At 54.8% G+C, this 27,866-nt stretch overlaps 10 protein-coding genes across 10 annotated transcripts; 4 read left to right on the top strand and 6 right to left on the bottom strand.

Moving 5' to 3' along the window:
• Positions 1-1,244: 1,244 nt before the first annotated feature.
• Positions 1,245-2,246, bottom strand: KVR01_003797 (uncharacterized protein; the record flags this gene model as incomplete). The annotated part of the gene is made up of 1 exon (XM_044785583.1): positions 1,245-2,246. The coding sequence occupies one exon, from the start codon at positions 2,244-2,246 to the stop codon at positions 1,245-1,247; it is 1,002 nt and encodes a 333-aa protein (XP_044648812.1).
• A 237-nt stretch (positions 2,247-2,483) lies between these two features.
• On the top strand, positions 2,484-3,040 carry KVR01_002435 (uncharacterized protein; the record flags this gene model as incomplete). Its single annotated transcript, XM_044790873.1, has 2 exons — positions 2,484-2,728; positions 2,800-3,040. 2 exons carry the CDS (start codon positions 2,484-2,486, stop codon positions 3,038-3,040), a joined length of 486 nt encoding a protein of 161 aa, XP_044647450.1.
• A 1,451-nt stretch (positions 3,041-4,491) lies between these two features.
• KVR01_003942 (uncharacterized protein) lies at positions 4,492-4,849 on the bottom strand (the record flags this gene model as incomplete). The annotated part of the gene is made up of 2 exons (XM_044794654.1): positions 4,492-4,538; positions 4,603-4,849. 2 exons carry the CDS (start codon positions 4,847-4,849, stop codon positions 4,492-4,494), a joined length of 294 nt encoding a protein of 97 aa, XP_044648957.1.
• A 1,668-nt stretch (positions 4,850-6,517) lies between these two features.
• On the top strand, positions 6,518-8,017 carry KVR01_003596 (uncharacterized protein; the record flags this gene model as incomplete). Its single annotated transcript, XM_044781361.1, has 4 exons — positions 6,518-6,611; positions 6,815-7,280; positions 7,651-7,773; positions 7,840-8,017. 4 exons carry the CDS (start codon positions 6,518-6,520, stop codon positions 8,015-8,017), a joined length of 861 nt encoding a protein of 286 aa, XP_044648611.1.
• Positions 8,018-8,754: 737 nt separating this feature from the next.
• On the bottom strand, positions 8,755-10,687 carry KVR01_002180 (uncharacterized protein). Its single transcript, XM_044781454.1, has 2 exons — positions 10,300-10,687; positions 8,755-10,215 (listed from the first exon to the last, which is right to left on the bottom strand). Exons 1-2 carry the CDS (start codon positions 10,451-10,453, stop codon positions 9,056-9,058), a joined length of 1,314 nt encoding a protein of 437 aa, XP_044647195.1. The 5' UTR covers positions 10,454-10,687; the 3' UTR covers positions 8,755-9,055.
• A 1,455-nt stretch (positions 10,688-12,142) lies between these two features.
• KVR01_002589 (uncharacterized protein) lies at positions 12,143-14,635 on the bottom strand (the record flags this gene model as incomplete). The annotated part of the gene is made up of 4 exons (XM_044786008.1): positions 13,599-14,635; positions 13,132-13,465; positions 12,461-13,021; positions 12,143-12,397 (listed from the first exon to the last, which is right to left on the bottom strand). The coding sequence occupies exons 1-4, from the start codon at positions 14,042-14,044 to the stop codon at positions 12,143-12,145; spliced, it is 1,596 nt and encodes a 531-aa protein (XP_044647604.1). The 5' UTR covers positions 14,045-14,635.
• Positions 14,636-16,082: 1,447 nt separating this feature from the next.
• KVR01_002453 (uncharacterized protein) lies at positions 16,083-22,960 on the bottom strand. The gene is made up of 2 exons (XM_044783952.1): positions 22,029-22,960; positions 16,083-21,960 (listed from the first exon to the last, which is right to left on the bottom strand). The coding sequence occupies exons 1-2, from the start codon at positions 22,579-22,581 to the stop codon at positions 21,188-21,190; spliced, it is 1,326 nt and encodes a 441-aa protein (XP_044647468.1). The 5' UTR covers positions 22,582-22,960; the 3' UTR covers positions 16,083-21,187.
• On the top strand, positions 17,024-19,405 carry KVR01_002027 (uncharacterized protein; the record flags this gene model as incomplete). The annotated part of the gene is made up of 1 exon (XM_044788323.1): positions 17,024-19,405. The coding sequence occupies one exon, from the start codon at positions 17,024-17,026 to the stop codon at positions 19,403-19,405; it is 2,382 nt and encodes a 793-aa protein (XP_044647042.1).
• A 291-nt stretch (positions 22,961-23,251) lies between the features above and the next one.
• On the top strand, positions 23,252-25,680 carry KVR01_003848 (uncharacterized protein). Its single transcript, XM_044790215.1, has one exon. It carries the CDS (start codon positions 23,615-23,617, stop codon positions 25,286-25,288), a length of 1,674 nt encoding a protein of 557 aa, XP_044648863.1. The 5' UTR covers positions 23,252-23,614; the 3' UTR covers positions 25,289-25,680.
• A 374-nt stretch (positions 25,681-26,054) lies between these two features.
• KVR01_003498 (uncharacterized protein) lies at positions 26,055-27,644 on the bottom strand (the record flags this gene model as incomplete). The annotated part of the gene is made up of 3 exons (XM_044784127.1): positions 26,055-26,444; positions 26,558-27,431; positions 27,577-27,644. The coding sequence occupies 3 exons, from the start codon at positions 27,642-27,644 to the stop codon at positions 26,055-26,057; spliced, it is 1,332 nt and encodes a 443-aa protein (XP_044648513.1).
• Positions 27,645-27,866: the final 222 nt, after the last annotated feature.

Genomic DNA, 27,866 nt, shown 5'->3' on the forward strand with positions numbered 1-27,866 from the left:
CTGGCAGGGTGGTCAGCATCACTAGAGCAACAAGCCCCGAGGCACAAGGAGGGAGGAGGGGGATGGTGAGGCAGGCCTGGAAGGGAGGGCGGTCGGCCAGGGACATGGGCGTATTGATTACAAGACTACCGCGATGGCGGTAACCAATCAGCAGGGTGAGAATTCTCCGACGGGAGGGAGGAGAAGCCCTATGGGGGCCCCCAAGGTCTGGTGGCGTGCCCCGTTCCCCTGGTCCTGGGAGACTATCTAGGTACTTAAGTACTTAAAGCAAGTAGGTAGGCATAGTCAGCTAGGTTGCCTTGTTGCGAGCCCAAGGAGGGAACGGCGACCACGCAGGGGCTGGGGACCTGACAACTGGGAGACGAGACTGGGAGATAAGGGCCGCGCCCATGCACGGCGTGTGGGATGTGATGGGGCATGGGATTGGGATGCGCATGGCCATTGATCATCGATTGAGCCTGCAGCAGCCGGTGCTCATGCCTGTTCCCGCCTGTTCTCTTTGTTACCCAGTCACCTCCATACACCCGCACATAATTAAGCTGCAGCACCAGAGCCTGAGGTATGCCTCGAGAAGTTGCTGCAGCCGCCACAGGGGGGGGGGGATCGAAGGATCAGACCACCCCGACGGCTCACACCAGCTCCATGTTATGAGGAATGAGGGGTGAATGTGAGGTGTCGTTTTCCCACCCCCTTGATGCGTATTCCCTTTTTTTTTTCCTTTTTTTTTCTCCCTCGGATGACTTGCCCTCCGTGAGCTCGGCCGCCCTGGCAGCCTGGTCAGTTGTCAACCCGGGCGGCGCGGGGCTTGAAATTGTGAGCATTGTGGGCGTTGTGTGGTACTCGCCCATTGTTCGCGGCCCGGCAGATCAAGGGTTGGTGAACAACGGTGACGGGGTGCAGGTCTGTGGTCGGTTGTGACTGCGACTGATGCGGTCAGATATTGCATTGTGCCGCCTCGGTGTGCTGTCGAGGCAATGATTGGCCTGCGGGCCGAGAGACAACCAAGATGGGCCCCGGGGTATCTTGTGTCTACTAGTGCGGGCTGTAAGCTGACATGCAGACCGACCACCTCGCAAAATGCTCACGGTAATCGGTGTGGCATCCATAATTTGTTCCCAAAATCCTTCCCCGTCTTGCCCGTCTCACACCTTCCATCATGTGACCGCTGTCGCACCCGGTCACAGCGTCGTCGCCCCCCCCCCCCTGACCCGGTCTAGAGCTCGTCCACCTCCCCCTCCCCCTCTTTACAGAAGAGAAGAATCGGCGTAACCATCCGGCCGCGAAGCCACCACGAGCTCCTCGGTCTCGTCCCTCCCCACCAGCTCCACCGCCTGTGCCCCCAGCCCCATCCCCTCCGCGAGCTCCTCGGCCCACGCCCGGGCCACCACCTCGGAGTCCAGGCCGCCCGGGATCCCGGTGCGCCCGGCGGCGAGCAGCTCCTCCTCGACGCATGTCACTCCCTTCCCGGCGAGCCCGCAGGCGACGAACCGAGCCCAAGGGTTGGTCGTCTCGTCCGGGCCTGCCCCGTCGCGCTGCTGCACGGTGGCGGAGCCGGCGGCGCGCGTGGTGGGCATGTCCAGGTTGATGGCGGTGCCGAGGCTGCTGACGTGCCGGCGCAGGTGGATGCCCAGGGCGGAGATCTTGCGCACCTCGCCGTCACCACCACGTGGCGACGGCGTGCGCACCCAGACGCCCGGGTCGTCGGTGGTGAAGGCGGGCAGGGCGAAGAGCCGGCGCAGGAGCGAGATGGTGGTGCGCTCCAGCAGGCGGGAGTAGCAGCGCACGGTGAAGTGGTTGTGGCCGAGGGCGCGGGTGGATGAGTTGATGACCATGACGGGCCACAGCACCACCTGGCCCGGCCCGTGGTAGGTGGCCAGACCGCCGCGCGGCGAGGTCAGCACCGAGGGGCGGAAGACGTGCTCGCTGCCGGGGGCGGGGCCGGCGCGGAGGTGGAGCGGGGCCTTGAGGCGGGAGATGTCTGCTGGTGAGAGGGAGGCGGGGTGTGCCTGGGCTTGGCGCCGGCCGAGCGTGTATGTGGGCTGCGGGGTGAAGGAGACGAGAGTTGGCTGCGGCGCACTCAGGCCCTGAATGCCCCTGCTGGCCGGCGACGGGGACCCGGCATCCTGGAAGTCCAGCTGGCGCCGTCGCAGCAGCTCCTGCAGCGCCGCTGCCGTCTGGTAGCTCGGGAAGATGCCCTGTGAGGGTGATGCGGCCAGGTGGATGTGGCGGAGGCGGACACGAGGCATGGCACCCTCAACTCGTGGTTGGCAGGTCTTTATCTGGTTGAGCCCGAGTAAAGAGGGTCAAAAGTGAGAGTAGACCCGAGTGACGACTGGCGACCTGGTGATTACATAAGTGCGCTCCTAACCCTGACATCCTCACATGCCTTGGTACCTACCTAAGTACTTAAGTACCTGTAACCTAGGCAGCTGCTAGGTAGGTCCTCAGGTAGTCCACTCCAGATTCTAAAGTTCCCCGAGACCATGGCCGCCGAAAGCAAACGCTTTGCACTCGCTCGATCAGCACTTGGCCCTGACCCCTCCCATCCAGCCCCCGCCCTGTTCGCCTACGGCTCTCTTCTTCTAGATGAAGTCATTGCAGCCCTGCTGGGTCGTGTGCCTGAAAACGAGCAGGTAAAGGCCCCGGGCTACCGGGTTTCTAAGCTTCCAGACCAGCCATATCCAGGACTCGTCCACGACCCGTCTTCTGACGCTCATGGCCGCATATAGTAAGAACCAGTTGACGTCTTGCCCGGCCAAGTCCGCTGCATCATTTGAATTCGCTAACATTGTGACCCAGCTGTGAGCTCAGCCCCAAGGAATGGGCAATATTGGATTCATTTGAAAATCCGCTCTACGAGGTGCAGGTGGTAATGCTGGAGGATGGGCGAAGGGCCCTAGCCTACGTATGGACTGTGGATCTCCTAAAGGGGGCTTCGGAATGGACAACCGATTCCATGACCGGCCTTGTGTTGGAGAATTACTTGAAATGGACAAGATCCTGGCGTGAAGCCTACGATGAGCAGGCCGAGGCGTCATAGGAGGAAGTAGGTTGTCCTCAGCTGACTCTGAAGGCTCTGGCTCTCATAATCTGACCCCTATTAAAATGAGCATTTTACCTACTTCCCAAGACCCCAAACGACAACAAACTCGGGCAGCTACCTCCGCGAATGCCTCACGCCGATTGATATTTTCCGCATGCATGTGTCTTATAGCCCCAATAAGCTGAGCCTGCAAATTCGTTGGTAACTTGGCGCCTACAACAGACCCAAGAGTTCTCAGTCACCTGGGATTCAGCCTGATCATCGTCAGCTTCAGCCTCCTCGAGAGCAAAGGTCTTATTGAGTGGCAAGTCGCTGCCGGGCCCTCCAGTTTCTCATGGGTTTGTAAGCTGGAGTTCTACGCGTCCGGATTGCTCGAGCTGTTCCCTCGTGCTACCATATTTCTTTGTTTTTGGACAATCTGTTGGGTGTGTCTGTGAACTTTGAAAGGTTCCCGAGGTCCAGAACACGAAAGGTGTTGTAGTAGATATTGGTTGTTCAGAGAAAGACTTCAATTACAGAGCAATTGGCGATATTGTGAATTACATGCCTATATCCTTGATAAGAGTGTTGGGAGGCCAGATTCCACATCGGGTCTAACATTTATGCACATGTGAGCGCGGCTGAAACGGTACATACCTAGGTGTGTAGTATAATAATGAGTAATTCTATTTAGCTCCTATACTTCTCTAATTAGAATTACTATGAACCAGTGGTGCTTGATATTTATTAGGAAACACATTGAGTAGTTTCATTCCTAATGCCTATGCATATATAGTACACGGGGTGTATCTCGGCGAAATGTGATCATGATGTGATGCACCTTAGGTGATGTTTCTAGGCATTGCGTAGCATCTTCGACTGGAGTTCCTGACGCAAGTTGTCAAACCAGTTCATTTACAAGTTCACTTATGTTTCTCCTCGCACCTTGATTCTGAGAACTACTTACTCTTAGCAGATACTTCGAGCGTTCCAAGGTTATTTAGATGACGATCCGTTGTGTGTGTGAGCGCACCGTCGTCCTCAGTCTACCCTCGCCCAGGAGTTCAAAATCTGCAGCTTTGGCTACACACCCAGGCAAGCATGCGTAAATACCTTGCCATGATTGGGTTTCCTTCTTTTAGAAGGGGTGGGGGATCTCTCTCTCTCGCGCGCGCGCTCGCTGTCACATTGCAAGACTTCAGGACATCCCACCACACGGTTCTGAGCCATTCCCGTGGTTCCAAGTCCCGAGTTGGCCATGGATATAAATGAACATGGATAACCAATTCTGAAGGGAGGACTCTATCACTTCGAACTGAATGAGAGCCAAGACAACCATTTCCTCAGCCATGACCCTGCATCGGACAGGCCATATCCTCTCCGCTGCCCTGCCCAGTAGCCGAGCACTGTGGCAACGGCGAGGACCACACCTGGCAGTAACTTCTTGACCATCCCCAGAGCGACCATTCTCAAGAACATGTTCTGCCGCGCTGCAACGCGGGCCACATGTTCTTTTCTTTTGTTCGCATGGGGAAATGGCACATTCGGCACCGGTTTTCCTAGGAACTTGCACAGTGGGCCCCAGCCATCCTCTACCTTATATTCCAACAGGCATCCTTCAGGCACTGCAGCCCTTACCTCTGCGTAGTGCCTGTAATAACGCTCCCTCGCATTCTGCCTGATCTCACGGACGTTTTTGGCTTCATAGAACCCCAGCATGATCTTGCGGATTGTCAGCCCGCCCTGCAAGCCCTTGAGCCTCCCGATAACGTCCATGATCACGAATGCGCGCCATCCCCATGTGGTTTTCCAGATGGCTTCGTCCATGCTAGCATACCACGAGTCGACGTCGCGCTCGACGAGGATGACCTTGGCCTCGGGATAGGCCTCCATCAGGGGCAAGGCGAAGAAGGACGCAACGTCGGTAGCGCCGTCATACTTGCCAAAAACCTTGTCCCAGTCGGCCCGGGTGAAAGGAGCGCCCGTGTACGTCGGCAGGCTTGGGAAGAAGGAGTCAGCCGCTCGCGACAGGACCGGCCAGTCGCTCGCATTTCCAACATCCTTGACGCCATGGTGGACGTCGTACCCCAGAATAGCAAGAGCTTGAGCTATTGAAGAGGAGCCTGCATTGGTATGTTAGAATGCGAAGAAAAAGTACGAATGAGGTGTTGTGGGCGGCTTTTACCCGTTCTTGTCATGCCGAGTGACAGGATCTGCATTGGCTTGACAGGCAGCGTTCCTCGGGACCTTGTGGCTGACGTTGTCGATTGAGACATTTCCGGTGGATATTTTGAGCTGAATGACATAGAGTCCTCCCGAGGTCAGCAAGAAAAGGTTCTAAATTTCAGAAAGACTGATATGGGTAGCGACTTTAGGAGCTTTGATTTGACAAGGCAGGAGGCCTGACCATGCTGGAGGTTAATATTGTCACGAATTCCTGCCATGTCAAGTCTCAAGTCGCGCATCCTTGCCTCAACTGTAGTGTTATGGATTAGATAGGACTGTAAACATGGTGTACGAAAATGTCTACCTGACAACGTGCTGTCCACGGAAGATCCTATTCGTTACAGAGTTATTTAGCTACCTACGCATGGAGGATGGAGATTCACACCAGCAGTAAGCTATATTGGAACAATCAACCGGCGTCCCCTGGTAGTAAAACCCCAGCTGAAATGGATTCCAGGTCCAACACACGAGTCAGAGTGTCGGCAGAATATCTATGTTCTCTCGCGGCGAGTCATGCCTTTTGAATGATGTGGTGGACAGAAGCTCAATAGCTGCCAACTGCGTGGGCAGAAACTAGGAGCCAATTGGAGGATTGCCTGTAGCCGGTCTGCCTTCTTCTGTCCTCTGGGGTTAAGTGGGCCGACAGGAACGGCCCTGGTGCATGTATTGATGGGTCGCTATCTTAAACGAGCGGGGAACAGTAAGAAATCGTGATCTGTTCTGGAATTAAGAAGTAGACTCACATGCCTAATAAGTGTTTCCAAGACGAAAAAATGAAGTCAGGCAAATACTGCCAATTCAGACTTCGCAGAACTTTAGGAGCCTTGCAGCCGCTCTCGCCAGAATGGAAACAGTCTCTATAGCTATCAGTAGCATTTTCAAGGGGGCTCTGTTAGTTGTGAGTTTTCGAGGTCATGTCTCTGTCCGGAAGCACTTGAGAACCCAGGTAGCCTCAGAGTGTGTTGAGAGTGCTGATACCGCGCGTCACAGCTCATCACCCGTCTCATCTTGGTCAACGTGATATACAACCTCTTCTTTCATCCTTTATCATCCTACCCCGGGCCCAAATCATGGGCAACTTCTCGCCTTCCATGGAATTACTTCAACTTCAGAGGCCGGCTTGGCTGGCGCATACGCGATCTCCACGACCAATATGGTCCCGTTGTTCGTATAGCACCTAATGAGCTATCGTACACTAGTTCAAGCGCCTGGAGGAAGATATATGGGCAACGCTCTCCGGAATTCGAAAAGGCCATCGACGGACGAGGAATGGCGCCTGTCGAGATCAATGGTAAAAGAGCACTCTTGACCGAGACTTCGGAGGGCCATGCGAGACTCAGGAAGGCTATCAACCCGGCTTTTAGTGAGAGGGCCGTGAGGGACCAGGAGAAGTACTTACAGGCACATTCCGACACCCTTCTTTCTCAGCTACTCAAAAGCTACAAACAAGGTCCAGTGGATATGGCGAAATGGTTCAATCTTTTGTCTTATGACATAATTACGGGCAAGTAAGCCCGTTCACTTGTGTGCGGGGACATTGCTAAATATTGCCTTTTGGGTAAGCAGAGCTTGCCTTTGGCACCACGGCAAACTGCCTCAACCAGGCAGACCAGCCACATCTACAGGTCCTGGGAAACCGCGCCAAGTCTGTTGTCTTTTTCCAGTTCGCCCTTCAGTACGGTCTGATGTCTGTTCTGCAATTCCTGACTCCCAAATATGCCCGCGAGGCCCGCCGCAAACACCTCGCTCTATCAGCAGCCAAGGTCCAGGCGCGCCTCCAGGCTAAGAATCCGGGCAAAGACTTTATGTACTACATTCTCGAGAACCAGGAGGTTAAGTTCTCCAGCCTCGATCTAACTCTACTAGCGAGCACGTTTATCGTAGCCGGGAGCAACACCACTGCAGACACCATGACTGGCCTTACATATCTACTGCTTCGAAATCCCGACAAGATGGCCCGCCTGAAGCACGAGATACTGTCCATGTTCCGTTCGAAAGATGAGATCACGATGCAATCTACTGTGCACTGCAGGTACCTCACCGCCTGTTTGGAGGAGGCGATGCGCCTCCGCCCGGCTTTGGTAAGCAGCTTCCGGACATCTGGATACAATCCATAACTCTTCAAGAACAGACATGCCCCATTCTCAGTCTATACAACAACAAAGACTTCACGAGCTTCAAATATAGAGACAGCCAATATCTGACTTGTGGACTAATCTTTGCTTCATTTGTGTTAAGCTACTGCTTGAATTCCTTGACCGCTGACTCCAAACACCATAGTGCTGTTCACTGGCCCGGACGGTGCCTGACAATGGTGAGATCATTGACGGCGAGTTCGTCCCTGGTGGCACTGGCGTGGGAGTCCATATGCTGGCAGCGGCACATTCGGCTCTCAATTTCAGACGACCCATGGAGTTTGTACCGGAGAGGTGGCTGGGGCTATCACCCGATTCCGAATTTGCGGGTGACGACAAGGGCGGAAGTCAGCCGTTCTCCTACGGGTTGAGATCGTGCGCGGGGAAAGTGTAAGTTTCCGGTATCTACTGGGGGAATACTTGAAATAAGTAATGAAATCTGATCTTGTACTACAGGCTTGCGTGGGCTGAGCTGCGTATCACCATGGCTAAGCTCCTATGGCATTTCGATTTTGAACTCGCCAGCCCGGCCGATGATTGGTGGAACAAGCAGCGGACATACCTGATCTGGGAACGGCTTCCATTGATGGTGACGTTGAATCCGAGGACGACTTTAGCCGAGCCCATCAAGTAATCATCACATTTCTCACTCCATCAGCGAGTGCCGATTAGTGAACACCGCAGGTACTAGGTACACAAGTACGAGAATGTATACCACAGACTAGCTTTATTTTGTCTCCAAACCGCGCGGAATCTGCGAGGATCAAGTCTTATACTTATACAATCGTCCATCATCTGTAACCACCCATTCATCGCTTCCAACAGCAGCGGTGCAGTAAAACAATCCGTTATGGTCCCGCGCTTGCTTTATGGATAGCAACCTGTCATAATTGGCCCCATAGAATACCTCCTTCCAGTTCGGTTGCCAAAACTTGCCCTCGTTGATATATGTCCCCATTTCAGGAGTGGCCTCCTCAATAGCAGGCTGCAGAACATCCGTGAAGAGATCGAGCTCTCCAAACATATCTGAGAACGGACACTGGAAGCTGAAAGACACCTCTAAGGAAGCCGAAACAATTGCAGCCCGCCACGCGGGCAGCACAGCGTTCTCGCCGCTTCTGAACGGCCCCACGTTCGTCCCCACGCCAATGAAGATACCTCAGGCCTCGGAAATCGTGCGTGCCGTGGCGGAAAAGCTGGCCAACTGGGGCCGTGAAATCAGCCGGTCACAGAAGTTCGCTGTCCCAACCTGGATCCAGCCGTCTGGCAGTGGACCCCAATAGGCGCTGTAGTGATCATAGGAACTTGGGTTCTCGGTATAATAGTTGGCACTGTGATAGACCTCATGCTTTTGTTAAGTCCGTAAGCAAGGGCTTTAAAAAATGTGTGCATTAGAATATCTATCGCAGCCCAGGCGCAAGAATTCTTCGAAGCATGCTTGAAATCCAACTGTGACGGTGCCGCACAATCCTATGTCAAACAGGTATACAAAGCCAACCCAAACTCCTCTCATGTATTCTGCCCAAGGCGACCTCTGGGCTTCACGAATGCCGGATGGTAACGTGAAATATCCTTGTTCGGGCCCAGGAGTAGCCAATATCTTGTGCTCATCATGGCTTCTGCTTGCAAAAAGAAAATGCTGCCAAAATTATGCTCCAGTCGTGCCGAATTCTTATAACGCCGCTTTTCCCGTCGGTGCTTGGGTCTGCTCTTCTCCATAATCTTTTTGGATTGTTGCCTCCCAGGCCTGAGACGAGTCGCCTGGCCCTTTCACCGTGTCAGAAGAGCTTGCCGAAGTGTCCCCAATTGCCTCGGTTGACAGCTTCTCGGCGTTCACGCCGTCTTTTGGAGGGGCGGCTTTGGGCTCTTGGGGATTGGTAGAAGTCTGCTGAGCTTCGTGCGATGTGGAAGTGGCCCCCTCCAGTCCGGAGCCAATCGTTCGCACTTCCGATTTGTGCGACTTCTCCTCGTCTGAAGCGCTCTCCCCATCAGGATTGTCGGATGCGTCGTCAAAATGCAGGCCCTGCCCAACCTTGTCCGCCAAGTCCTCAACCTCAGCTTGCATCGCAGCCTCACGCTCGACGGCGCTCCTCAGCTGCCTCTCTGCCTCCTTGTCACCGACAATCTCTCGCCACATTGCATCCAACTCGCCTCCCCAGCCGAGCTCATCTGCAAGCTTTCGGACGCCAGAGTCGCAATCGCCCAGAACTAGCACATCGTCCGAACGAGATCCCAGGGAGCCGACACGCTCCAGGTTGAAAAGAACACGGGGCGTCTCGTCATTTACCATGTCCGGAAGGCTCGCGAATGGTTGCACGGTGAGGCTCGTTCCCATAACCAGGGCCAGGTCGCCGTACGACGGGACATGCCTGTTCTTGTGGAATTGTTCGGGGAGCTGCTCTCCAAAGAAGACGATGTCAGGCTTCACCAGACCATCGCACTTCTCGTCCTCACAGCGAGGCACCTCGCCCTTGAACACGTACTCCTTCATCTTATCATCGGGAAACGGCGCCTTGCACTCGATGCACCTCTGGGTGGCGAAGCTGCCGTGAGCCTCGACAATCAGTTCGCCAGGGACGCCAGCCTGGCGCTCCAGGCAGTCGATGTTCTGGGTGAAGAGCATGCGGAGGAGATTCTTCTTGGCAAGCAGCGCGATAAAGGCATGCGAGACGGTGGGTGAGTAGTTGCCGGGATACAGCTCTTTAGCAAGGACATAGAAAGGATCGGGGTTCTGGCGGAAGTAGGAGATGTCGAAGACGGCCTCGGCATACGGGAGGTTGAGGCGAGCAAGATTGGCATACAGGCCGGTGTTGGGGGAGCGGAAATCAGGAACTACATGCCATGAGATCAGCTCGCGGTCGCGAAAAGACCAGGTCCGCCCTGCAACGCCGGGGAGGGGGGGGGGGCAGGACTGACTTCCGGCGGCAGTGGAGATGCCAGCACCTGTCATGACCACGATTCTGCTGGCCTGGCCATCTTTGATCATCTGGGCAACAGCAGAGAGCGACCGCTCGGAAAGGGTGGTCGGAGGGGCGTCATCCTCGATGAAGCCGGACTGCTCTTGGCCCATCTTCCTTCGCGACGGCTTCCAGGAGCGGGGTCCTTTCTGTTGGTGACGTGCGCGCCGACGGCGACCTATCTTGGCGGTATCGTGTGGGTAGGTTAGGTGGCCGGCAACGTGTGACGAACACGGCAATTTTGTGCTTGCCGGGCCGAAAAGCAGGAGCGACAGTGCAAGGAAATGGTGGGAATTTGGGGTGAGGGACGGGGATTTAGGAGGCCGTTGTATTGGGGGGCTTTGTATTTGTTTTACAGCTTTCTTTTGACGTCAACAAGCTGAAGCAGAAACCTACCTACCTCGGGTGAGTTGATGGCGGGGCTTGGTAGGGCTTATCTTATCGGCCCTGGGCCCCACAGTGACAGTTACAGGGTTCAGGGCCCAGCGGCTAGTGTAGAGTCTGAGCCAGAGCCGCATGGTGGCGGGTATGTCCCCTGGTAACAAGCAACAGGCTGACAGCAGTCTTGTTCACCCTGAGTTTATGCCCCCTGTTCCACCAGATCCAAACACCCTACGTTCAACTCTTTGCCATACCCAGTCTTTGAAACGGGCTTTTACTTCAATTCACCTTTAACAAAGAGAACGGATATTCACACAGGAAAAAAACGAACAGTACACAGGTACGGTATTTCCTTCTAGACTACAACCAATCAAAAAGCTTTATTCAACCTCCCCTAACCACACACACCACCCAAACAAAGTACTTTCTACACCCCTTACCCAAACCTACTAATTCTCCTCCCACCAAACAACACTCCCTTACTAACCACCTACAACTTATAATATAAACTAAATTCTTCTTATAATTAATTCTTCTACTATTAGAAATATTAGAAATATTTAAATATAAGTTAAAATATTTTAAATAATAAAAAAAAGTAATAAACTTAAATTAAAAGTTATAATTAATATAAAACTTATTAACTATATATATAATAAATTAATTAATTAAAAGATTAGAATTTTAAGTTAATAACTTAAATTTTATATAATATATAAAGCCTAATAATACTATATTATTATATTACTTTCTTTAAAGTTTTATAAAGTTTTAAATACTTTAAAAGTATATTATATTTTATAAATAACTTAAAAGTTAAATAGAATAATAGGTTATAAAATAAATAGATTATTTACTTTTAATTATTTATTAAATAAAGGCTTTTCTTTAATTAATTTAAATATTACTTTAAACTTTTAAAAATATCTTTAAAATCTTAAATAATTTTTAATAAAAGAGATTTAAATATTTATTATATAACTTAAAATTAATATAAAATTTATTAATTATATATATAATAAATTAATTAATTAAAAATTAGAATTTTAAGTTAATAATTTAAATTTTATATAATATATAAAATTTAATAATATTATATTATTATATTAATATAAAAGAGAAATATAATATAATTAAAGTTTTATAAATTTATATATTAAAGAAATTATATTATCTATTTATATATATTTAATTAAGAATTATATATTATATTAATAGACTAAATCTATACTATATTTTATTATTTTACTTATTCTAGAAATGGTCTGCTTGTGCCTATCGGCCTAGAAGATAGGTATACTATCCGATGGACAGACTTATCTGTCCCAAAGTTAAGCCACTCAAGCGCCCTTGACGTAGAGTCTAGTTAGATTATATGCCAATGATATTTGATTTGCTTACATGCAATGAACATGAGAACCCTAACACTTTGTCCGGAAGCTTAAGCCAGCCCTTGCCCACCTGGCAGCGAGAATGAGAACGAACCCAACCAACACAGAGCAGGCCGCCCACAACTGCGGCCCTAGGAATTGGTGGGGACCAGTGGTCTGTAAGGCTCCTCCCACGGGCGGTCCTGTCATGGATGCAATACTTATGATTGCAAAACTCATGCCCATCCTCGTTCCGACTTTATCCAGCCGGTCAGTGATGCTCGCGATAGTGGTCGGTAACAGACACTTATAAAATTTGATGCAGGTCAGCGAGAGGAAATGGAGAAGAAAGACTGGAACAGGCAATACCTGAAAAGCACCTGACGTCGCACCGTAAACGGCTGTGAAAGCGTAGTAGCCGCCGATGTTTTTCACAGCCAACCAGGAGAATGCCACTATCACCCACGTGAGCGTGACTGGAAGCAGAACGTTCATCGGACCAAGACGATCAGAGAACAATGGCACGATGATGCGGAAGGGGAGACCGGCACCGTTGAGAATCATGACGAGGATCGAGGCAGCCGAGTAGGACATTCCGAGGTCCTCGACGGCGAACGAGGCGATATAGTAGAAGGTGTAGTAATTGGCCCACATTATGAGCCACCAGCCTGCGATGAAAGTGTCGAAAACGGGCTCGCGGAAGGCGGCCCAGTCGATGATGGGGCCCGATTTGCGCGGAGGCAGGCGTGGCCTCATGAAGCCAACGCAAAGGCCCAACGCAGTAAGGTTGAGGAAGCCCAAGACTCGTGAGGTCCAAGCGAAGCCCAACTTGGGGATCAACTGTCTTACCACGAGAGGATAAACAATGCCACCGACAGAATTGCCCGTGGTGACGAGCCCCATCGCCAGGCCTCGTTTCTTGTCGAAGTACTTTTCAAAAGTCAATCGCCGTGTGGCCTCGGGGGAAGGGGCGGTGGTAATTGTGCATTCTCCTTTTGGAAATCGAACAGGTTTCAGCCTCTCACACCAGGGCAACTTACAGTGGTCACGAGAGCGAGCGAGGGCGTGAAGAAGATGCCGCCACCCAGGCCGGTAAGAATGCCCTGAGTCAGCAGGAGTTGCCAATACGTCTTGGAAACGCTCATCAGAAACATGCCCAGGACTTGCAAGGAAGCCCCGACGAAGAAGGTGGGCACGAAGAAGCCAGCATCAAGAAGCCGACCAGTAAATATGCCCGTCACCATGGTCAGCCAGATCTGAAGGGACCCGATCCAAGAGATTGTCGAGGGTGGTGTGTTGGGCATTGTCTGCTCGTAATACGTTTGAAAGCTGCCGAAGGAGTTCAGGTAACCCCAGGTCACGAAGATGGCGATCCTGTGCGTGGGTGATTAGTTATCTCGAAGGAGCAGTCCAAAGGGCAACCGGAGCAGCGTGCTCTATCATACCATCCCTGCGTCAAGGTTAGCAATCCGGCAGTGATTGTCTACTGGCACAACGCAGGCACAACTGGTGCAGCAAATCAGGCACATTTGTCTTCAATTCACAGCTGCCTCGATATCTTGAGTTCCTAGGTATAGATGGTTTGACAGTAAGACGTACACAAGCCACCTGGGTCCAGGCCTTCGCACCACCGTCAGGAGGAGGTGGTGGCTCCGGCCATCCTCGAGTGGTGATGCGAGAGGCAATGGTAGAAAGAACATTGCTTGCCGTCCTTCTCAGATCCTCCGACGCACGAGCGGTCCTCTGCCTCCTCATCACTGATGGAGGCGCGGTCGACCCTCCATCGTCGTCGTCGTCGTCGTCGTCGTGAGACCCTTGCGTTGTCACGTCGTGGTCATCGTAGCCCGAGGGCAACAAAACCGGGTGGTGGTCTTTCCGGGCGCCTGCATTGGGGACGGATGGACCCCTGTGCTTCTCATCTTGGTCATGGAACACAGTTGACGGAGCCATCATGGGAGACAGGCTGCATGCAGGTTATGTTGACGAAGTCAAGCCGCTTCAGATTTCTGACCAGCTCTCATGCTCACGACGACGCCAGACACAAGGCACCGTGCGATGCTTAAGAGTGCTGCCATAGCGACTCAGAAAAAGTCCACTCTCGCCCCATCAGGGCTCGTAGGGCGCAAAACTCAGACCGGTGCTCCGTCGTCGGTGGGGCGGGCCCACTTGTTCGCCGGTCCCGGACTGGCTGGCTCGACAGGTCGGGCCATGATAAGCCGGCGTTGGGCTCCGGGTGTCGGACAGCCGGGCCGGACTGTGGTCCGTCCACCAGATATGACCGGGTTGCGGTCTCCCACACGGGCCACTCAAGCCTGACAGTGGCAATCATGTGTGGGATCCGATACGTTTGCCCGAGATGTTGCCTCTCTGCCATCTCAACTGGCCAAGCAGCCACAGATGCCAAGCCAACATAGAAGTACCTTCCTTGGTGTAGAGACGAAGATAGGAGATATACGGGCTATGCAGACTCGCAGACCTAGCGGGACATGACGACAGGCTTGGACACCTAGGCATGCAGCACCTGGGACTATTAATCACCTGGGCAAGCTTGAGATGCACTGGGTACTTGTAAAGGCAATGTGGATGCAAGGTGCTTTTTGATGCTTGGTGCTCGGACTATTTGTGTTTTTGCTTTTCGTGATGGTCCGTCCAGGCTGTCAGCCCGTGCAGCTGTGATTGTCGGTTTGTTTACTGCCATGCAATGCAATGTAATGCACTGCGCTGCGCTGCGCTGCACTGCACTTACTGTCGTATCTTGACATTGAGAAGGCTGCTCCCGAGTGGCAGAGATCAGAGATCACTGATGCTCCTGAGATTGTGCACCTAATCATACAGAGCAATAACAGGGGGCAGTATTCCTCCCCCATCACTACTCCCACATTACAGAGTTGCATTGCTCACCACGCTAGTAAACAGGAACATGCCAGTAGTAGTGATTGGACACCTGGGCCCAGGGCCTGTGGGGTTCTCAGGAACACAAACCTTGGTACTGAACGTCGGTCCATTTTGGTCCTGCCCACTTGCAGTCACAACCTCGGTCGGCCACTCCTGCTGTCCTGATAATACAGATTAATAAATCCAACCTCGACCTATGTATTGTCAGTTGTCAGCCCAGCCTGCCCAGCAGCCCCAGCAGCCCAGCCTCTGTCTGTCACATTTTCTGATCCGCTGATCTCACCTGCTTTTCCCAGATCTCGCTACCGGGAAAAGAAAGGGGTTGGGTCGATTAGATGGCAGGCCATTTTAGCCATGGCTGCTTTTCCTGGCTGCTGATGCCACTAATGCCAGCTTCTGGAAGATGGGCCCTCGCTTCTAGCCTGGGCGCAGCACATTCCTGGCGGCCGTCCCGAGTCGACGACGATCACTCGCCTCCCGGGCACGCCTTGCACGCCTATCGACTGGCAAAGACTGGCTGCCATGCCACAAGCGAGCATCGTCGGGGCCTGAGAGCCACGCGGTGCCGTGACGGGTAACCCGGGGCCCTTCGTAATGGCCCTTGTCTCACCTGCCCGCCCTCAGTCTTCGGGTCTGGATGCGCCTCCCTGCCAGCCCTGCTTGCTTTTCCGGGCCCGGCAGGCAGCTGTCAACTTGGGCTGCCAGGCTGCTTGGATCATTTTACACCACCTGGACTGACGGCCTGACGGCCTGACGGCCAGACGGCTTGCTACGCCCAAGAAGAGCCGTTCGCCTCCATGGCCCCTGGGTGCGGTTAATCTACCTGGAGCGTCGGGAGCCCATCTCGTGACGCCTTAAAACTACCCTATCGCCCGGGTTGCTGCATCGACCGTTATCGCCGTCCCATGCCACCGCTCCAGCCGCTCCTCGTCAATACCGGAACCTGTCGAAACACTGCAGCAGTCCTGTGCCTCTCAGGCCTCTCCTCCTCCTGCCGCCCTCCTACCCCTGCGGCGGCATATGCGAGGCGGCAGAGGGCCTGCACTCTGAGTCAACAATCTACTCATGGTGCGCTTCTCCCTTGGGGCCCGTCCCGTGGGCAGGTGGGCAGAGATGCAGGAGCTGCCTGCTGGTCCTCGTGTCCCTTTCCACGCTCGTCTTGGCTGATCTGGGTTGAGACACCGTCCCATTCCCTGTCATTTCAGTTGACTTGTGTAAAATGGCCCGCGCGATGCTACCTCGCCAGCAGCAGGCCAGCTCGCCTGCTCGCTCGACTGCCTGCAAGGACATGCGGTGGACAAGGTTCGTGAGTGGCAGCAAGGCAAGCAAGCAAGGCTAGGGATAATAAGCATCGGGCATGACTTCTTTTTTCCCTTGCCGTCTCGAACATGTCAACCATGCTTCTCGACATCACCTTGTCATGTTAATATATGCTCCGGGACAGTGTCTCGTGTGGCAGCGCCGTTTCGGCTGACCTGCTGCGTCACTACAAGCCATCACTCGGTCTTGATGCTGTGGTCCTCAGGGCCCGTATCACCGCATGGGACCACCGCTGCTGGAAGCCCGGCCGCATACTCTCTTTCTCGTCCGCTCTCCTTGTCCGTCCGCGCAAAATAACTTGTTAATCAACATCTACTCCTCGGTAGCACCGCTTGTCTGGTCTACTTCTTTGTAAGACCTCAACACCGGGCCACTCCGCCCCTTCGGTCGCCTGTTCGTTGCTCCCACCGCCGACGCTGGCTGCATGGCAGCCCTTTAATATCAAGCTCTGGTCTGAGAGTCGCCCGCGCCCCGGGTCCAGCACCTGCGTTGTGAACGAGGCTTTTTTAGTTCCTCGACTGCCGCCACACCAAATGCCCATCCGGAAGCAACTCGTCCTGTTATTCGACCCCAGAGTCTGCCCTGTGCAACACAACTGTGACAGCCCTTCCAGTGGCTGGTTCCTGCTGCTCGAGAACAACCGACACGCCTGAATCCGAGGTGTGAACCTAGGGTCCTGTTTGCCCCCTTCCCCCCGGCGCACAGGTCGGAACCACCATGGATGCGCTGGAGCAAACTTTCCCAGAGCTTCTGGCGAGGGACTTGGCGAGATCGCAGGATGTCTTCCGCACCAGGAGCTTGACCGCAGGGTCACCGGCGGCGTCGCTGGCCCTGGAATGCCAGCCACCTCAGGTCCCGCACCGCAATCCTGGTCGTGTTGTTACAAGTACGTTGCACCGCACGACCTCAGAGACCGCCTTGTGCTCTCCAGGGGAGTACGCTAGGGCCAGGCCTGGCACCGCGAGGAGACAGCAGCGGGAGAGGCAGCAGGAAGAGTGGCCCCTAAAAGGCCCCGGGCCCCGACTCAGTTCGCTCCCAGACAGACGGCAGGACCACATGTTCGCCATCAAGGAGATCCACATGAAGCAGGGCAGCAAGAAGGAGAGCAAGAGGTTGTTCCTCAACGGCCTTGACGACGACTGGGTCAGTGATTCGTCCACAGACATTGAGCCTGGGACGTCGTCGCCATCGGTCCGGACTCGAAAGCAGTCGGTAACTACTGCGGCCACATCAGTGGAGATCCATTCGGTGCTCGGAGGAATAGGAGAAGCATGTCTCTCGCCGGCTAGCAGCCTGTGCAAGGAAGCTGCAAGAGCTCCTGGGAGTGGCGACAGGAGCTGGGTGGACTTGGAGCCTGACATGCTGAGGCCCGAGGCACAAGTGGATGTCGGCGTGGCATCTGTCGGGGCTGCTGAGTATTCCGACGGGCCTCAGGCCCAACCAGCAACGCGGTTGAGCGTGAGGGCCAACACAGAACAGCTTGCCCATGTCGATGTTCCCAGGAGGAGGTCCTCTCTCAGCCATCAAGTCACAAGTATCGTTATCGGGGAGGCGACGCAGGTCCGCGTAGGCTGTGCCCCGTACAAGGTCGACCTGGGGGCTGCTGCTGCCTTCAAGCCCCCATCACCCTCTCTACTACACGAGGCATCTTCCTTCCTGCCCCGGCCGTATCATTCTCCAGACGACTGGGAAACCAGCGAGGCTGCCTCGTACCGGGTCCCCGCCGCCAGCTGCCGACAGCCCTCCTACGAGCCACAGTACGCCCTCACAGCTACCTCGAGCTACCAGCTTCGACCTCCCACGCCACCTCCGCAGGAGGCTCTTGCTCATGACGCCTCGGACGCTTCTCAGCCTTCGCGCCAGCACCCAAGTCTGCTCCACAGGCTCCGCAAAACACAGAGCCATTCTAGGATGCCCATCGTCACCCAGGTCCAGTCCTGGCTGGACTCGAGCGCCACCACTGCTCACCTCACCTCACCAACCGACCTCACTGTCACCTCGCCCACGACCAAGGCTCCAATCGGCAGTGTCCGGGTCGCAGCTGAGGTCCTGGAAAACCTACGCATCAGTGTCGGCAACTTTCCAGAGACAATGCTTCGCACCTCCTCTCTGACCGTACAGACGATCCGTAGCTATTCGCGCAAGCTCAGGCGCGGGGGCATCAGCAGCGGTGACCGTGGCTTCGGCCGTGACAGCGACGACTACACGTTCGCAGCTTTCGACACTCACACCATGGAATCTGTTCCTGTGTCTATGGACCGCAAGTCGTCGTTGGGCAACCTCCGGCTCAAGAAGCTCTCTCTGCGTGGGAGGAAGCTTCATCTCCCATCTCGACAGGCATCTGCTCACAACCCGCCCTATGTGAAGGAGGAAGACGACTTCTGGCCACCCGTGGACCACCACAAGTACTCCATGCTATCCAACTCATCCCCTTCCCGCAAGTCCTCTGAGGTGAGCGCCTGCGTCGGTGCCCTGCGCAGCATCTTCCCTGACGGGACTGACTATCTTCTCGACGGCCTGTATGCCCACCTTATCGCCTATAACTACATAAACTCTCTCTGCGGCGCCATGCCTCATATGCTGAGCAGCCCCGGTCAACCCGGTCTCCGCTCCCGACCATCCTTGAACTTCCCCCCCGGCGTCACTAGTCGTACAGACCTGGAGCTACAGGACCGTGACGACCTGGCGATCCGTGAGCTTCAAGATGAGGTCTCCAGCAGTGCATCAACCGCCGTGGTTCCCAAAAAAGCGGCCTCGCTCCTGGGCCTTGGCGCGACGCACATGGGCAAACCTGTCAGGCCGCGCCCAGGCACCTTGGCTGGCCGCAAGGACAAGCACGGTATGGCGACCCCGCCCGCAGCGTCTTTCTCCGCTTCTCTTGAGTCCGAGTCGGCCTTGCGCGACCTCCGTGATGCCATTGCCAGCAATGTCAAGCGGCTCGTGGAGACCGTCAAACAGTGCTCGGCCGCCGCTGCCAGCAGAGACGGCGACGATGACAGTGAGGATGCTGCCATCCTGGCACGGAGTGCCCGGGAGCTGGATCCAACCCTGTTGCGTGCCCTCTGTGAGGTAGTGCGCTGCTACGAAGAGCTTTCATAGCTCCGCCGAGTACGAAGTCGTCTGAACCGTGGGCTCTCACTTCCCAGGGTTGTCATCTGCCGCGGAGACGGCGCGTGTACTCTTATTGCCAATGCGCAAGGCGATCGCTCCTTGGAAATTTGCAGCACAAGCAGATTCGGGAGGTTCTCTGTACCAACGCATTGTCCTTTTATCCTGCTGCATTTTGCACCTTCGTTCCTGCGACGCACTCGCTATAATACGAGTCATCACGGTCTTGACTTGGATCTGGCTCCCAGCTCTCTCCGCAAGTCGTCCCAGATTGCATCGCTGCTTCATGCGGATAGTGGTGGATTGGTCATCACAGGCCATACCACAATGACGGGTGCCCCTCAATGAGCTTCTCTTGACATTGAACGTGCTTGTGAGGTAGTGTAAAATCTGCACATGGCCGGTCCAGGGCACAAAACTTCATGCCGTCACTCGACCTTGCAGGTCAGCAGCACGGCCTGATCAGTTGAGACAACGGTGTTGCACGATGGAAACCGAGAGACCAACATCAAACAGCACCAGTCGATCCAATACCACTGTTCGTCTTTTATTTCAGTCTAAGGCTTTTATTCCTCCGTCCGATCTTTGGCGATCCTCGAACGTCGCGCCCACAGCATATTTACTGCACCCTGACACATTCTCACCACAACGAGCTCTCTCTCACACTGCACGGATTCAACGAACCATTCGTATTTTATTCTTAGATCTCTAGTCAATTCTGTACCAGGTACGAGGGATACGCAATTCTTATGTCAACTAATGTTTCGTGTCCCGCGGGGCGGACTCTGGTGTCGCTGGTGGGACAGCGTTCCATGGCCAGCTCGGCTTCTCTGGGCTGCAGGGGGAAGGAAGCCACCGGGTCTTGAAGCGGGTGGAAAACGAGGGTCAGCGAAATTAAAAAAGGGTATATAGGGGAGCGAGAAAAGTTTTAAACTATCAACAGCAGCACTGTCGTTGATGGATGAATCACCTGGGTCGAGCGCTGGGAAGACTTGAGGGCAGACTTCACGTCAACAGAAGTTGTCCCACAACGACACACAACAGTGGTGTGCTCTACTGCGTGCGCTGGGAGCAACAGAAATGGGGGAGCAAGAGAGGCCGTGGTCGGAATGACCGAACGGTGGATCATCTGAAAAAACTGCATCGGTTGCGAAGGATCATATGCGTATCCATCCCCTCCTTTTCTATTCGTCTTCCTCATCCCCCTCGGCGGTAGCTCCAAACACTCCTCCTCCAAACCTGCGATTGCCCGACCCAGCTGCAGAGTAACTGTAGTTAAGGCAAAGAGTTTGAGGGCAAAGAAGACTGTCTTCTAGTTCCACACTAAACCTCGGCTGTGGGACTCGTTTTTGAGATGATAGATACCAAGAAATAGTTGAGGTATGGGGAAGTTGATGACTTTGGTCTGGTGTGTGTTAATGATCAAACGCACTGGCCCAACCTTGCAAGAACTCGTTCTGATGATGCTCCAGACAAGATTCGTGATGTGGCCAAGCGTATATGTGCGCGCTAGCAAGCTCTCGCCTATCTTAACTGTCCAAAGGGCTTCAGTGCTTTCATAACTTCATACAAGAGATGAACCCAAATAATTGGACAAGAAAACCAGGATGAAAGTGTATTGCTTGTCGTGCATCTGTTTGAGGCGTGTTGACCGGTTGCTGCAACATTGTGGCCTGCACTAGATACTCCTGTGATGGCATCAAATTGTGACATCGAAATCTCCAGGCGCGCTCCAAAAGTCAAATATTGTGTTTTGGTGATTGTGAATAACAGCTAACCCGATCGATGTCTCGAGGCGGCAACTTCCAGCACTCCAAGGCGAGTATCGACCTGAACATGGTAATCTGAAGGTTCGCTGATTTCCGATGAGCGCCGTCGCAGCCGCCCATGAGTTTCACCACTCTCTAAAGAGTCCTCAAAGCCATTGAGGCTGCTCAGTTCACTGCCCTCTGGCCATGACTCCGTCATCTCCCGCGGCCTCGCCCTCGGACCGTGGCCGTTGCCGCTGTGGCCACCTACACCAGCACGACCGCCACTGTCACTGCTGCTATTGTGATGGCTTGGCCGACCGCCGCCGTACAGCCCGTGCGAGTGCCTTTCCTCGAGGGAAGGGGCGACGATCTTCCCGGCGTTACGCAGGCCCATGACACTGGCATTGCTGAGGGCGAGCAGGCCACCGCTGACGAGCAGAAGTACTAGCATTATCAGGTTACCTGCTTGGGTGGCGTTGCCGCTACAGGCGGCAACGAGGTAGACCAGAACCTTGGCTATGGCCTCGAGGTAACCCTCGGCGGTTGTCTTTGGCCGCAGCCAGACGGTAGTGGTGAGGGCCTGGAGGTCGCTCGAGAGCCCGCGCAGGATGACTGTCGTAACCGGGCTGATGTTGATCGAGTATTGCGTGATGCGCGCTGCCCTCGGGTCCCAGGACATGTGGTACGAGAAGGGCGGCGGGAGTACCTTTGGTTTGGGCCTGGACCGGGCTTTGATAACAACTATATTCAGAATCCGTGACAGCATCAGGGCAGCAATGAGAGCAAGAGCCCACCCTGTGCCGTGTTAGCAACAACCTCTTGCAGACAAGTCGGTCCATGAGCAGAGAAGAGGCAGTTCGTACAGTCTCCCACGAGTACTATCAGAACGATGGCCACGCAGGTCAGCAGCGGACTGGCCAGATACAGCAGATGCGCGGTCCAGCCCAGGTCGGGCAGGGCAGCACCACGGCGCCTACCGCCCCAGTTGCCAGCGTATACCGACGACCTCTGGCCACCACGGGCTGTGCGTCCGGCGCGCCACGAGTGTGACTTGACGGGCAGCTCGCCAACGTCCAACACGACGGTCTTGCCATCTTTGGCACTGCGCAGGACGTAGTTCACCACAGCTTGGTTGACGATCTGGTGGGATGCTGGTTTCCCGTCGGGCTGGATCTCGACAGCAACCAGGGTCTTGGCATCGCCGTGAGCAACCTCATCAGCGGCCTGCTGGTAGTGCAGGCCAGGGGCGAGGAGAAGACTGTCGAACCACGAAGAGCCGCCGCGGAGGGAGGTGCGCTGGGCAATGGTGTTGAGGTCTGCGAGGACGAGGAGGCCTGCTGCAGACAAGGAGAAGTTTGGAATTGGCGTGTTTGTCCAGCCTGGGATGATGGCGGTGGTGGGTGTGGGATAAGCCATGATGGTGGTGATGGTGGTGGTGACTGTGGAGGCGACTGTGGTGGCGGCCACCCATGCAGGAACGCCCTTTACATTTAGCTGGCACTGGTTTATCTGTGCAAGAACAGGCAGAGGTCATCTCCAGGAGATAACAACCTCTTGAGGACATGGCAGGCCGGAGGGTTCTCTCTGCCTAGCCCATGCACATGGGCATGCACGTGGGCATCTGAGCCGACGAGGGTCTGGCGGCAGGTAACATTTCATCTCTGACGTGCCACAGCCGCCAGGCGGTTGGTGCCTGTATAGGCTGTGTTGCCCTCTCTCTGCCTTGGGGATTATGGGAAGCTAGGGAGCACCGTCTGATAGAGACGGGAGTCAGGCCCAGGCGACGAATGAGGTCTGCAGCTTGGCAGCACATGATGGGTCTCCGCGCAAGGGGCAGGCTGCCGACCAGGCACACCTTGAGGCACTGAGTGTGCATCAGTTAGGCGGTTATGGCGGGCCGCTGTAAACTGTACTTCGTGCTTGAATACCCAGTATACCCAGGTACTTAGGTACAACATCAGCTTCCAACCTGCCTGGTGTGGTGAGGCTTTCCTTTACACTACTAGTAAATCATCTAGTAGCCATCTAAGGATACCTAGGTACCTTGATATGAATACTATCCCTCTCATAACATACTTAAGAAGTCTTCACTTCACATAAACTCTCATAGGATAAATTCGCAGGTCAACGCCCGTGGTTCTCGACTTACACCGGCTACCAGTACAGCTGGAGGCCGAGGTTCTGCTTACCTAAGCACATCTTCAAGCAGGAGTACTCCGTACTTTTACTGCAGGCGGGCTCTTTGGAGCTCCCCCCCCCCCAAACCGCGACCGTCAATCACATCAGCGTCTCCAAACACCGAGATTTCAAGCTGGATACAGCCCGGTACTACAATGTGACCGTTCGCCGCCTCGTCGAACCCTGATCGATTCCGATTCCGATTCCTTCCTCGTCGTCCTCGCGACGGCTGAGCGCGCCCCACCACTCTCGATCATATATCGTCGCCAAAATGCGGCCTCGTGCTCTCAGGCGGTTCCTCCTCCGCCAGCTCAAGAAACCTGTCCAGCCGACCCGGGCTTTCACCCATAACTCGGCCGCCCTCTATAATTCTCGCCCACAGCTACCCTTCCTTTCGATCCCTTCCCGCATCCACCGCCAACAATGGCGCTACCTCACCACCGAGCGCAAGATATGGCTGCGGCGCGAGGCCATGCTCAGCATCAAGTATTCTGCCTACTTTTGGGCAATCATGGCCTGCATAGCGAGCGCCGCCTTCGCCGTCCAGCAGGAATTCCTCGAGCGCCAGTTCCCAACCCCACATGAGTGGTCGTTCCGCACGAGGATGCTGAAGAGAGGTGCAGAGGCCGAGAGAAACCGGCCCGACGTCGTCATGGAGAACTGGGCACTGGTCAACCAGATGATGAAGGATGTCATCTCCAGGCTTGAGGACCCCAACGGCGACGGAAAAGGTCTCAGGGACATGGGCCCACAGAGCCCCGCAGGCACAAAGGACATCTCCGCCATGCCCGAGGCCTGGAGGCGAGGATATTACGAGGCGATGCTGACGTATGCGCGGGCATCCGAGCATGTTGAGGGCTGGGTGCTTGACAAAACAAGGAAGACGGTGTTTCCTCCCGACGTCGTCAAGGGCCCCTCCAACCCATTTCCCAAACCAATACCCCCAGGTGCCAAGTCTGCCCCGCGCGAGGAGGACTGTGTGCCGGCGGGTTTCCCCAGCCCCGACGAGTGCTATCTCAAGCTGCTTTCAACCGAGGGCTTCACATCAAAACAGCGCATGGATGCAGCACTTGCGTACGCGAACTGGCTCGAGTACAAAGGCGTGCTTGGGCCCGCGGCCATCATGTACGAGGACGCCGTGAACTTGGCCGTCGAGGAGATATATGCCCCGGGCGCGCAACCACTCATCGATCCGAAAACAGCAGTCCTGACCGAAAACGCCGAGCGGAAGCCTTCAACAAATTTACTCACATCCCTGACGGCTCTGGCGACTTTCAAAGCCCGCCACGAGGACCCGTCCGCTGCCCTCCCCATTCTCGTGTCTATACTCAAGGCACGGCGATCGCTATCAACTGAGCCGCAACAGAAGAGCCCAGACGAGAAGCTTGTCGCTCTTTATGACGGACCCAAGAAGGACAGTCCGTTACAGACAGTTCTCAACCTCTTCAAGCCGCCACCATACCCGCCACCCCCGGCTGACGGGACCTCACCCCCCATCCGCGACAGCAGGGAGCTCTGTGAGGAAGCTGGACTGGACTTGCACATTGGCGAGATCATGTATGTCCTCAAGGACTCGGCCCGCGAGGACGGGCTAGCGTGGACGCGTGAGGGCGTTGACCTGGCGGAAGAGGAGCTGCACAAGGTGCTTCAGGACGATAAGGACAACCGGGAAGCCAAAAAGACGTGCCGCGAATGCCTCGCCTCCGGTCTGGACAATTGGGCGGCCATGGTAAGCCGCATGGTCCAGCAGGAAGAAGCTGCAAAGGGGCAGACCAAGTCGACAGCGGGCTGGTTCGGCCTCTGGTCCGGTGGCAAGGTAGAGGGTGGCGGCAGATGGGCCGCCGAGGAGAAGGTGGTGATTGAGAGGACAGCTCGCGCACAACAAGTACTGGAGGACCTCGAGAAGCCAAACGCCGGGCTGATGACATCGCTGCTGAGGGCTTAGAGAGTCCTGGCAGGCTAGGGATGGCTGGCTGCCTCCACCCGTTCCGGCAGTCACATGGTGTCGCACCAGGTGAGGCCCACTATCATCACAGTAAAAGCCGTATTTGAATGCGAAAGTATCGTAGTTTGATTCCCAATGAAACCATACCACAGAGCGTTTTCCCAGAGAAGGCTCTCCCAAGGGAAGCTATTCTTTGAAAGATTATCCTCTTAAAGTGCTGTCCTGAAGGAGTTAATCTCTTAGGAGGTTTTTTCTTAGAGAGATATCCTACAGATGGTTATGCCATAGGAGGCTGTTTCTTGGGAGTTTGTCTCTTGGCAGATTATCTTAAGAGGATATCCTAGAGGAAGTTACTTAAGAGGTCACCCCCTACTAGAGGGTATTCCATGGAAGCAATCTAATGGGAGGTAATCCAGTGAAGGTTGATCCCATAGGAGATTGGGTCAATAGATTCATAGGTGCTCAACTGACGCCGGAACAAAACCTGTACTGATCATGGGTTGATACTGGTATCATAGTGTCACAGGTGAGTTTTTAGCATCGAAGAGTAGTAGAGATCACCGTAATGTACGCGTGGCTGATATCGAGACAGTGCCTTGCTAGAACGCATCACAAGCTATATGAGATGATCAAACGGGCCTGTCACAATTATCCCGGGTATCCCTCTGTCTGCAGACCTCGAAGCCAGACCCAGCCGCAACAAACCCAGTGTCCTTGTCGTCCAAGAAACCGTCTTCTTCTGTAGGCTGCGAGTGAAAGTAGTGTCCTACTTGTTCTTGGGCCCCGTCCTCAAACGATCCTCATACTCCTCGCGGGTAATGATCTCAAGTCCCTTGTCTTTCTGCTCCTCACGCGTCGGTTTCTCGAACGCAGCGGCAGCGGCAGCGCCAGTCTGCTCTCCTTCGCCTACGTATTCATCGGCGTAGGTGACCTCGACCTCGGGGTTGACATAGCCAGCACCAGCACGGCCGACCTCTGCCAGCCAGTCAAGAAGTATATCTTTTGCCTTGATGAGCGCCAGCTCGGTATAGTACCGCTCGCCGGAGCTGAAGACGTAGGTGCCGTAGTTTGTATACAGAACTGTCTTGTTGTTTCCCTCTGGTCCGGAAATGAGGGCTCCAGCCTGCTCTTGGCAAGTGATGTAAAGGCGAGCCTTCTGTGGCGTTGTGAAAACATACTATTAGTAGAGGCAAGAGGTAGGGGGGGCGGGGGCGGGAAGGGAGATAAAACTCCAAATCACCACGTAGGTAAACAGAGCTATTAACTTACCTCCCTCAGAAACCTCTTGAATCCGGCATCCCGTACGGATTCAGCATCAAGACCGCTGCCGCACATGGCCAGGCAGCCGATCCTTCCTTCCCAGCGTGCCCAGGACGAATCCAGCACTCGCTCCACAGCCGCCGCGCCATTGCCGACCCCGACAACCTGGACAACGGCGTCAGCCGCCACAAGGTCCCTGTTACCCAGGACCTGCTGGAACACGCAAAGTATGTGCTCTTCGGGACTCCCATTGCGCGGGACCGTGTTGGCATTGTTCGGGTCATAGCCATCGCGGTATCGGCCCCAGTGCACGGCGCTACGCAGAGGGGCGCTGTGCGCACCGCGCGTGGTAAGGCCGCGGCCGCCCTCGGGCCACCACCAGAGCTCACCCGTGTTGGCAAGGACGAGGCCGGGAGTAGTGTTGTTGTTGGTGGTGGTGGTGGTGGCGGTGGTGGTGATACCACCTGTGGGGTTCTCGTTCTGGCTCTGGTTGTTGGACTGGTTGCCCTGGAGGATCGCCCGGGCGATGTCCACCATACTGCCCTTGTCGACACCACCCGCGCCGCCAATGACCCTGTGCGCGAGGACGCCGAGCTCCTGCTCGCTCTCGCCGACGATGAGGACCACGCGCTTCTTGCTCTCGAGGTGTGGCGAGACGAAGATGGGGACGTGGGGCTTGGTCGGGTCGGTGCCAAGGGGCAGTACGAGCTTGGTCAGGCCCAAGGCCTCGAGACGTGGGTGGATGAGCTGTTTCTCGACGGCCGTGTTGAAGGCGAAGCGCTGGCATTCGTTGTGGCGCTCATTCTTTGATCGGAAGTAGTGGAAGTAGTACTTTGGATCCTCGGCATTGCGGATCTCATCCGAAGTGGGCTCGACACAGTAGCTGGAGCATCGTGGTTAGCTACCATTGGCGATGAGAAAGAGCAATATGTTCAGTGTGTTCCCGGTTGTCAAGCCAAGTGATGTTCAAAAGCTACACCAGAAGTTGACAAGTAAGTGGCAGTGGCAAAGCAAGGTATCCCACGCACCCGAGTTCCTCCAAGTCGGCAGGGAAGGCGGGGTCTTCTGGCAGACCAGACCAACGTCGCCGAAACATCTTTGCTTGATCTTGTCACAAAGTCTTCTTTCTGTCGTGTTGGCTTCCCGCTGAGCTGTTGGGACCGGAGAGAGAGGAGACGGTGGACGAGTGGTGGTGTGGCTGTGGCAAGAAGTTGAGTTTCGCTGTTGTTCAATATTGGGAAGGCACTGTGGTTTTATATTGCGAAGGCGACGTTCGGACGTCCCCTGCAGCGCACCAATTCGGACCGCAAGCTCACTT

Source organism: Diaporthe batatas (assembly GCF_019321695.1).
Source record: "Diaporthe batatas strain CRI 302-4 chromosome Unknown Contig00003, whole genome shotgun sequence".
Classification (NCBI taxonomy): Eukaryota; Fungi; Ascomycota; class Sordariomycetes; order Diaporthales; family Diaporthaceae; genus Diaporthe; species Diaporthe batatas.

Bases quoted from the DNA above. Each gene is read 5' to 3' on its own strand.
- KVR01_003848 (XM_044790215.1), top strand. From the start codon at position 23,615: ATGCGGCCTCGTGCTCTCAGGCGGTTCCTCCTCCGCCAGCTCAAGAAA.
- KVR01_002453 (XM_044783952.1), bottom strand. From the start codon at position 22,581: ATGGCTTATCCCACACCCACCACCGCCATCATCCCAGGCTGGACAAAC. The intron at 21,961-22,028 runs GTACGAACTGCC...AACACGGCACAG, and splicing joins GATAGTACTCGTGGGAGACT to GGTGGGCTCTTGCTCTCATT.
- KVR01_002180 (XM_044781454.1), bottom strand. From the start codon at position 10,453: ATGGGCCAAGAGCAGTCCGGCTTCATCGAGGATGACGCCCCTCCGACC. The intron at 10,216-10,299 runs GTCAGTCCTGCC...CATGGCATGTAG, and splicing joins CATCTCCACTGCCGCCGGAA to TTCCTGATTTCCGCTCCCCC.